General features: G+C 33.3%; 1 protein-coding gene across 2 annotated transcripts in view; it reads left to right on the top strand.

Moving 5' to 3' along the window:
- LOC106458568 (major facilitator superfamily domain-containing protein 6-like) overlaps nt 1-11280 on the top strand; it is a 49594-nt gene that overhangs the window by 34127 nt on the left and 4187 nt on the right. For both annotated transcript variants that reach the window (XM_022384834.1, XM_013918086.2), the window contains exon 5: nt 3815-3976. In XM_022384834.1, coding sequence (XP_022240542.1) covers nt 3815-3976 — 162 coding nt within the window. The remainder of the gene's footprint in view (nt 1-3814; nt 3977-11280) is intronic.

Here is an 11280-nt window from a genome sequence, read left to right as displayed (position 1 = left end):
TAGCGCAAGGCATTAAGAATATATATATATATATATATATACATATTACTGTCGCAAATTGTTATATCGTAAGCAGACTTTGTCAAGTCAATATTTCACGGATGAATATTTTAAAGTTTTTATTAAGTCTGATTGTAGCTTTAGTGCTTATTTAAAATTCTGTGATCTAAACAAACATTCCAGAAATACAAGTAACGGTACGTGAAAGTGGGGAGAAAAAAACACAATCGAATTTTCATAATATCTTTAATTTCGGAAATTTTAAATTGATACGTAGCGAGCATAATTCCTGATATAGAGTAGTTAGGCCTTTTTTTTTTGCCGTAGCAGGTAGGTCTCGTTCTCGATAAATATCACTATTTGTTGGCTCACAACGTGTATCTAAACAGATAATCGATTCATTGGTTCTCTGTGTTCATTTTCAGGCACGACTGACGCCATTTTATATAATTAGATTCCACTCAAAAGCCCCCCAAAAAGGTGAAGTGAATTCGTATAGTGAACTCATCTATCGACACTCATAATAGTCTTTCTTTAAATGTGGTTCTATATAATTTTTTGTAAATCTTTATCATCGAAAAATTTGAAGACGATAGAAATGTTAATTATATTTTGTTTCGTTATATTTCTAATTAACATTATTCATGCTGACTCGTCCCAACACTAATATATTTCAATATAATTTACATGATGTGGAGAGTAATGGATAATATTATAATATTTTCCCTATAAGTTTACGTCTGAACTGCGTAAGATATTACATTGATGTATCTAATAACACACTGAAGCTGTGTAAGATATTACATTAATATATTTAATAACACACGGAAACTCTGAAACATATTATATTAATATATTTAATAACACATTACAGCTGCGTAATATATGATATTAATATATTTGATAACACACTACAGCTATGTAAAATATTACGTTAATGTACTTAATAACACACTGAAACTAATTGAATGAGATATTACCTTAATGTATTTAATAACACACTGATATTAATTGTGTAAAATATTACGTTAGTGTATTTAATAACATATCGAAGCTACATTGATTAAAACATTTCCAGTGTTCTTAACATGTTATATGTCTTGATTGATGGTCTGACGCTGGATATATTACACCAGAATCACGCGTTGTTGTATCAGTGTAACCTCAGATTGGCTAAACATATAGATAGCTGGCACATGAGTAATTAAAGAAAATGTTAAAACTAACATTTTTCTTTAAAATACTGTTTTCATACAGTAAACAGGACGACCATCAAATTCATTTAGAACAGAACATTGTAACCAAGTCGTTCTAACACGGTACCAACAGAAAAAATATTTTTCATCAAAAAGAACAAATAAAATCTCTCATTTTAGCGTAATCGAAAGAGTAATATATTTGTCTGATTCTGACCATGTTAACCACTACCCATACAGCCTGGCTGAGTGCCAAGCAGAAACACGATAAGAAAACACGTGTTCATTCACCTTTACAGGATTACTTGTTTTAGCGTAATCGAAAGAGTAATATATTTGTCTGATTCTGACCATGTTAACCACTACCCATACAGCCTGGCTGAGTGCCAAGCAGAAACACGATAAGAAAACACGTGTTCATTCACCTTTACAGGATTACTTGTTTTAGTTAAAGACGAGCTAATCTGGAGAAGCTAATGATTGTGAAAATACTAAACATCAACCGGAAGTTGGTTTATCTGGAGTTAAGATAATTATTAATAATAATTATTGAACATTCGGACTTACATAACTACAACTTTTCTATGGAAGTTTATTCATATTTAATTTTTACACGGGGAAGCAGACATATTACAACCTTCTTGTGTTAAAAATATTGTTTAACATTCGGGCTTACATAATCACAAGTTTTCTATAGAAGTCTATTTATTTTTTACACGGGGAAGCAGACATATTACTACCTTCTTGTGTTAAAAATATTGTTTAACATTCGGGCTTACATAACCACAAATTTTCTATAGAAGTCTATTTATTTTTTACACAGGGAAGCAGACATATTACAACCTTCTTGTGTTAAAAATATTGTTTAATAAACACAGAAGCAGACATCTCTTGACTGTAATATCTTTGTTGTTCATTACTGATTTCAGTGCTTACTCTTTTTATGAAATGCTTGTATAAAAATAATTTCTGCTTCTTCAACCTGTCGTGATTTATATATAGACTTTCGTACACGATAAATTTCGTTTGAATATTTGATTGACTGTTATGAAATCAACTTTATTTTAAATTATTTATTTTACTGAAGTGAATGATTCGCTTTGAAAAAAAAAGCATTAACGCTGCTATTGTTTTTATATTCGTACAATCCTAAACTGTCTAAAATTGTGTTAATGTTATGGATGAGTTGTTCCACAGAAAATCAGGTTCGTTGTTTAATCAACATGCAAATATTATTGATTTAAACAGCGTTAAGGAATAAGCATGTAACGTGCAAGTAAAGCAGTTCAAACAAATGCGTTGCGTGGTAGAACTAGTGTGAAATAAAAACAGTATTTCAGGAACACCTCTTCATATGTTTCAACATATCCTGGTGCTGATTACAGTTCTTTGTAAATGTCAACATATGGGAAATTAATAAAAAGGGCAATTAGCACCATTTAGAAATAGATTTAAATTCTGCGGATTCTTTAATTGGTAAATAGTATATGATAAATCATGCTTTCAGTAAGCTGTATCAGTAAAATCTTGATTGATTAGATGCAGTACCACCGCATGGCTTGCATTTGTTCTTATAGGTACAGTTTAGTTAGTTTGTATTTAAAATTTACATGTTCTGTCTTATCTTATGCATAAGGGAATATTTTAGGGTTTCTGATTTATTCCAGGTTTCGAACAAAAAAATTGCTTATTTAAAATTGATAAAGTTGCTTTATTCGAGTTTTATTACAAGCATATTTATGTTTAGACAAATAATATTCATGCCCGTACGCAGAATGTTGAACGGGGGATTCTAATTTGAGAGATCAAAAGCCAACACATGTTGTACAAAGCATGCTAATGCCACGAGGTCTGGGGGCATGCCCCCCCCCCAGCAAATTTGTAAATAGTTGGTGCTATGAGACTAAATCTGGAAGAAATTTTGCATGAAACATAGCTTAAACAATTGCATGGCTGTTCACATAAAAACCACAAACATTCAGTGAAAAGTCAACAACTCATCATTCTGCTGTAACACTGCATGAGGAACTAGACTTAAATTAGCATAAATATGTATGTTTTATTATAGTAAAGTACTGTACTATCTACATCCAGAATAGTTATTAATTGTTAAATTAAAATTATATTACTAATTTAAACATCACAAAAATAGGACGTTTGGCTGAACCCCCTCGAACACCCCCTTGCGTACGTGCGTGATCTTATTTGGTTATGCTTTTCAACTGATAGAACTAGAAGATTGAAATCTTAAGCATTAAAATAGCTTTGCCTAAAGGTATTATAACTTTATTTAACTGTCAATCTCTTTTCTTCACCAAAATGTGATATTCAGTGAAAAGAAGATTATGTAGAGGCCTTAATCTATTCATTGATTCGCTACTTCCACTGCAGCAGACTAGTTTCACCGAAATAACGGCTCATCAGCGCTGCTTGGAAGAGCAAAGCAAGTAAATCAAGTAGGCCTCGTATAGTGGTAGAATGTAAGCAGTTTGTTTGATTTAGATGTACAGTCCTTTACTTACCACAAATCACAAGTCAAATATATCTGTGCTCTGCAAAGTCTTATTCACAGCTAAAGATGTACTAGCTATTAAACAATTACCTTTGGATATTTTCAGGAATAACTCATGCTGCTGTTTGGGCGGCTTGTTGCTCCTACATCACTCAAGCAACGCCCTCTAATCTTCGTGCTTCTGCACAGGGCGTCCTTCAGGGGTTACATCATGGACTTGGTCGAGGTTGTGGTGCCATTTTAGGTGGCGTATTTGTCAGCTATTTTGGTGAGTTTAATGGAATTAGATATTCTGACATGAATGTACATGTGGAAATGTTTTTATTTTATGTTTTTAACTTGTCCTAATAACTCATGCAAACATGAGATAGCGTGAATTATGAAAAAAAAAAGAGTCAACATTCACTGATATTATCAGAATTAGGGTCTATTTTGCTCTCTCATTCTTGAGTCACATACAACACGGTGAAGTTTCAAGACACTTGCTTAGAAAGTTAACTCTGACTAACATAAGATTCAGGTTAAACCCAATAACACGATAAACAGTTACACTATAGTCAGATATTCCCAAGGGACGTGCTTACGTAATTATCCGAAAAAAACTTTTGAAAAAGTATTATTGATAATTTGTCTCGTTTAAGCGTATATTTCATTCAGATTGTAATGACGTATAACGCAAATAATGGCTAAAAAGTTTTTCAAGTTATTGATACGATTAAATATCCACACATTTGAGTTCGATAATTACAGCCCTTGAAACGCTTATTTATTCTATTTTTACTTTGTATATATATATATATATCTGTGTATGTGTAGTGTATAGTGATTTCGAAAGACACCCTCTAGACTGAACTTTTCAAATCTATTTACATTAAAACTTTTGACACAGCTTTTAATAACGAAAATGAATTAAAGTGATATCAGTTCTTATGTCAAGTTTCGTGTTTTAAAATATATTAGTCATTAGTACTTTGTTTATTCTCTCAAATAATCAAACATCGTATTAACGCGAAGTTTGAGGCTGAGTTTAAGTCTTAGCTTGTACTTTCCAGTGCTTCTCAGATATACTGGTACAGAATTTAATCTGTTTAATTAGTCTAATAGATGTCGCTTGTAAGTTCAATACTGTAGTACGTTAAATGTAAACATCTAGCTGTACTATTTTACTACTTCTGCTTTTGAATATGTGAGACTTGACATATTTCTTATTAAAATGGAAACTTGATTCGCTGTTCGAAAATGACAAGGAAAAACGTTTTTCATATGTGAACTAACTCTCTATTAGAGATAATACAATAATTGTTGTTTTGTTTTCCGACATGTAATATCAAAGTTTCGGCTTTTATGAAATAAAATGTTTATTTTATATACAAAGTACAAAAGTATTTTAATGTGCCTTGTTTTTCGGTTAATAATTGAAAAATAGCAACTTTGGTGTATATTTTTTAAGAAACTTAAATATATATAATAAAAGCTTTAGTATCATATTATTATTAACAGCTGTGAACTATTAATATATAAATTAAAAACTTAATATACACATCTTTAGTAAAAACATATCACTAATACATAAAGTAAATACCTTAGTATACATATTTTCAGTAAGGACTTTATTATTAATAATTTTAATTTATATAAAGTAAATATCTTCACGTCCATATATTCAGTACAAACTTTATCATTAATATATAAATTAAATGCCTTCATGTCCGTATCTTCAGTATAAAGTAAATACCTTAATAGATAGATATTCAGTGAATACTTTACTATTGATAAATAAGCTAAATACCTTAATAGCTATGTCTTGAGTAAATACTTCAATGCTAATATACAAACTAAATACCTTCATAGCTATGTCTTGAGTAAATACTTCAATGCTAATATACAAACTAAATACCTTCATAGCTATGTCTTGAGTTAATACTTCAATGCTAATATACAAACTAAATACCTTCAGAGCTATGTCTTCAGTAAATCCTTCATTACTAATATATAAACTAAATACCTTCATAGCTATGTCTTCAGTAAATCCTTCATTACTAATATATAAACTAAATACCTTTATAGCTATGTCTTCAGTAAATCCTTCATTACTAATATATAAACTAAATATCTTCATAGCTATGTCTTCAGTAAATCCTTCATTACTAATATATAAACTAAATACCTTCATAGCTATGTCTTCAGTAAATCCTTCGTTACTAATATATAAACTAAATATCTTCATAGCTATGTCTTCAGTAAATCCTTCATTACTAATATATAAACTAAATACCTTCATAGCTTATATATTAATAATAAAGTCTTATATCAAGATATTATATAAATATATTTATTTTACATATTAATGGTAATGTCTTTACTGAAGATACGCATATGAAGATATTTAGTTTATATATTAGTAATGAAGGATTTACTGAAGACATCAGAAACTTGTCTATAGATATTTAATCTGTGACGCGGTGCAGAAACATGTCTATAGATACTTAATCTGTGACGCGGTGTAGAAACATGTCTATAGATACTTAATCTGTGATGTGGTGCAGAAACTTGTCTATAGATACTTAAGCTGTGATGTGGTGCAGAAACTTGTCTATAGATACTTCATGTGTGACGTGGGGCAGAAACTTGTCTATACTGAAAGTATATATGAAAGTGTTTGCTTTATATCTTGAATGATAAAATCTTTGTTGAACATATGTATATGAAGGTATTTAGTTTTCTATAGATACTTAATCTGTGACGCGGTGCTGTGACGCGGTGCAGAAACTTGTCTATAGATACTTCATGTGTGACGTGGTGCAGAAACTTGTCTATTGATACTTCATGTGTGACGTGGTGCATAACTTGTCTCTAGATAGTTAATCTGTGACGTGGTGCAGAAACTTGCAGCACTTCACACATAAAGTATCTATAGACAAGTTTCTGCACCGCGTCACAGATTAGATATCTATAGACAAGTTATGCACCACGTCACACATGAAGTATCAATAGACAAGTTTCTGCACCACATCACAGATTAAGTATCTATAGACATGTTTCTGCACCGCGTCACAGATTAAGTATCTATAGACAAGTTCTGCACCACGTCACACATGAAGTATCTATAGACATGTTTCTGCACCACGTCACAGATTAAGTATCTATAGACAAGTTTCTGCACCGCGTCACAGATTAAGTATCTATAGACAAGTTCTGTACCACGTCACGGATTAATTATCTATAGACAAGTTCTGCACCACGTCACACATGAAGTATGTGTATACATGTTTCTGCACCACGTCACAGACTAAGTATCTATAGACAAGTTATGCACCACGTCACACATGAAGTATCTATAAACAAGTTTTGCACCACGTCGCACATGAAGTATCTATAGACATGTTTCTACACCGCGTCACAGATTAAGTATCTATAGACAAGTTCTGTACCAAGTCACAGATTAATTATCTATAGACAAGTTCTGTACCACGTCACACATGAAGTATCTATAGACAAGTCCTGTACCACGTCACAGATTAACTATCTATAGACAAGTTCTGCACCACGTCACAGATTAATTATCTATAGACAAGTTCTGCACCACGTCACAGATTAATTATCTATAGACAAGTTCTGCACCACGTCACAGATTAATTATCTGTACCACGTCACAGCAAGGGAAGGGTATTTAAGCGTTCATTTAACATGAAGCACGCAATTCATTTTTTACTCTAGCCATCTTAGAAAAATCTCTTTCTGCACTGCAGTTAGGTGCGGGTAGGCTCAAATATATTCAGGAGCTTTGTATAACTTGGATAGTGTAAGATTTGCTTCATGTTATCGCATATTTTGACACTTCTTATGGCAGGCATTTTGGAAATCACGGTTCAAAAGGTAATAAAATTTCATTATAAACAATTGTATAAGGTTAAAAAGTTTCAAACTATTTAGTGTAAAGAAATATTGTTTACTGCTACAATTTGAAGTAATTCTAGAAGAAAAAATAATAATTTTGATTCATTTTGTATTTGTTATGGTGGTTACGAGGTCGGTCAAATTGATCTAGTCTGTATTGAGTAATAATAGTACAAATAACAGATAACATATGAAGATTTATTGAAAAAAAAGAGAGAGTTAAACTGACGGTCCGGATCGTCAGTAGGGGCCCCTCACCGCTTGTGGCACTAGCGCAACTGCACCACGGTTAATGCGGCCCTGATTGAAGATTAAGATATTATGATAAAACTTTGTAAATAATCATGCAGATGATAAATAATGTCTATTAACCACACACTGCTCCTTGAAGATTTATAAATTAATTCTCAGAAAAAGAGATAAATCACGCAACTAGAGAGTTAAATTATTTTAACTTTGCATTATCCTTAATAATTTAGATATCCGTTCTCACCACTGCCTCACTCAGTGTGTCTATGCTATATGACGCAGCCCAGCATTACAGATGTCTTATTGGTGAACAGGAAGAGAACTCGTCTCTCATAAACCTAGATGTCTTCGCATTCTAACCAATGATGAGCGAGATATACTGTCGAATAATGTTTTAAAACACTTTGGGCCCTTCACCAACTTAGTAATGCAATCATTTAAATTCTAAAACATCTTCGTGTAATTGTTGAAGTATAGTTAACAAAAGAAGTACCGTATTTGATGGCATATTGGACGCATGGGTATATATAAGACGCACCTCCTTTTCAGCAGGTCAGATTCAGGAAAAAAAGTTTTTAGTGTATTTAAGCATTGATTGGTGAAAGTAATCTAACAGCACATTACACGGAGCACGCGGTAGCATTCCCTATTGTTTGCTTGTAATTTGCCTCTATCTATATCTTGGCTCACTGATTGGCCGTGCATTTTTCGAGTTGTTGACACAAGTTGGTCGCTATATCAAGTTTCACAGTAAAGATAAAACGACGTGACGAAACCTTGTTTCTGAAGGGACAGGCGTTCGCACTTTTAAGAGATAGACCTTCCATCCTTTAACAGGATGCTGAAAATTCGACTGCGTCTGGCCTATGTAAATTTCCTATTTCTTATTTCGTAGTTGGAATGCTGTACTGATCGTATGCTAGGATAGTGAGCGTTAGGAAGAACTTCGCATATTAGACGCAGGGCGATTTTTTGAGCCAAACGTTTGGGAAATAAGTGCGTCCTATATGCCGTCAAATACGGTAATTCGAAAATACAAATTAGGAGACTTTCTACTTATAATTAGACCAGAAAACTCACATTAAACAATCCCTTCTAATGCTTGGAGACGGCTTGAATGGGTAATGAGAAAAACTTTAATTTAAGTTTAACATAACAGCAAATGTACAACGTTTCGACAAGGTTTTGTCATCATCAGGCATCGTTACTAATGCTTTAAGGAAAGACATAAAATAAAGTACGAACATAGGTTTACTGTGGTGAGTAAAATACAACTAAAAACACTGTTACGTCTCTGGTCGTTAGTTAACTTCCCTTATAATTTATTTCCGATGAAACTTTAGCGACAGATAAAACTCGTTCTTAACTAAAAAACAAAAATAAAAAAAGTTCTTAAATAAAACTCGTTTATTCTTTCTAAATACAACTTTGCAATACACTTAATTTCCACAGTCACGCTATAACAAACGCTATGTAAGAGCTGGCACAGGACTTGGAAAGTATGGCACACAAGGCCTACCCAACTGCACCATCCGATCTCCTCAGGTTGTTGCTGAGGGATCAGTTTGTAGACACCTTGGACAGTCTACAACTTAAGATACAAGTGAAGCAAGCACACCCCTCTACTATGCAGGATGCAATGGCCAGAGCTCTCGAATTTGAATCCTACGTTAAGTCCAGCACAGAGGTACCAAGGTTGGTACAGTCACCAGGATTCAAGGCCAGAAAAGGTCAGCTTTCAGAGACGTTTGAGGGACTTTGCTGGCACTGTAACAAACCTGGGCACAAGAGAGCTCAATGCTGGCAACTTCAACACAGGGGAGACGATACAGCAGTAAAGGCTGCTACCCAGAATGGCTGTTGGAACTGTGGGGAGCAAGGACATCTGATGAGCCAGTGTAAGATGTGACTGTTACCAATGATAGGACGTTTCCTGATGAAGCAGATAAACCCCACGTGAAGCAGAAGCGAACGAGACGGAGACCACTACGGAAGAAGATACGTCCCGTAAAATTAAGAGACTTTGTTGAATTTTAATTTTGTGTTTGTAAATTTTGTACATTTAATTAAGTTATTGTTGATTGTTTATTGGTTTAATGTAAGTGGCTATTGTTCGGGACGAACAATACTAAGGAAGGGGCAGTGTTACGACAGCGGGGGTCACGTGAACTTCTTGGCGGCTTATATATACAAGACTACCGCATACCTAGTAGCCTCCCGAGACTTCAGGAAGGGACGTGAACATTCGAGAATATGACGCGTTACTAGAAGACGGCAACAAGGGGTAATGTAATGCGTAATTGACAGTTGAGTCGAGCACATGAGACGTTCGTTGTGAATTATAGCGTTTGTTATAGCGCAACTGTGGAAATTAAGTGTATTGCAAAGTTGTATTCAGAAAGAATAAACCAGTTTTATTTAAGAAAGGATTGTATCGCTAAAGTTTCTTCAGAAAGAATTTTTACGGAAAATTAACCAACGAACGAAGACGTAACAGTATTATATTCTTCTCATAAGACTTCAATGGGATATTTCTCGTTGGATCACCCTGTAGACTGAACAACTTGTTTCCTTTATATTACATTTATTATTTCTATGTTTTAATTACAGAAGGGGGATTATATTACGTTATGTGTGTACTGATGTCAAGTTATTCAAGATACATTTAATCTACAATAGTACATAAAACAAATCATTAGTGTATACATGAGCTAGAAGTTATACTCTAATCTTTCCTTAATGCTGCTTTCATTATCACTATTGATCAGATTGTTTAACTTATCCATTTCTATTATTTGCAAGATGTTCATTATTATGTATATTATTATAAGGATTATTTTGCACTGTTAGCTTAGAATATGTATCTAAAACTAACCTAGAATAACTTCTAAGCTGTTCAAACTTCGGGAGATTTTTTTTGGGTTTATGGCCGAAAATATCGCTAACAGTTGAGGTACACAAATTGGTATACAGTGCATGTTTATCATTATAAGTAAGATTAGGGACAGTAAATTGAATCAGCAATATGGGTAGATTTTTAGTTTGATCCATGTAGATAGTTTGCTTTGATCAGAAGTTAATGGTAATTAATGCTTAGTTTGCATGACTTTATAGGGTTGATGATTACAATACGAAATATAATTTCTATCATTGAGAGGATATTCGCATCCAAATGTGAACCACTCACGTAAAGTACTATTGATTCGCTTTTCTTCGGTGTATATACTGTAGTTTTGTTGTTGTTGTTTGTTATTAAGCACAAAGCTACACAAAGAGTTACCTGTGCTCTGCCCACCACGGGTATTGAAACCCGGTTTCTACCGGTATAAGTCTACAGACATACCGCTGTGCCACAGGGGGGTATATACTGGAGTAAAATAAGTGATCAAAATAACATTTTACTCAATCTATTTCTTTTATATCTAC

The sequence above is a fragment of the Limulus polyphemus genome, unplaced genomic scaffold, assembly GCF_000517525.1.
Source record: "Limulus polyphemus unplaced genomic scaffold, Limulus_polyphemus-2.1.2 Scaffold487, whole genome shotgun sequence".
In the NCBI taxonomy this organism is placed as follows: Eukaryota; Metazoa; Arthropoda; class Merostomata; order Xiphosura; family Limulidae; genus Limulus; species Limulus polyphemus.
The sequence above is the reverse complement of the archived record's forward strand: the minus strand, read 5'-3'. Positions and strand labels throughout refer to the sequence as shown.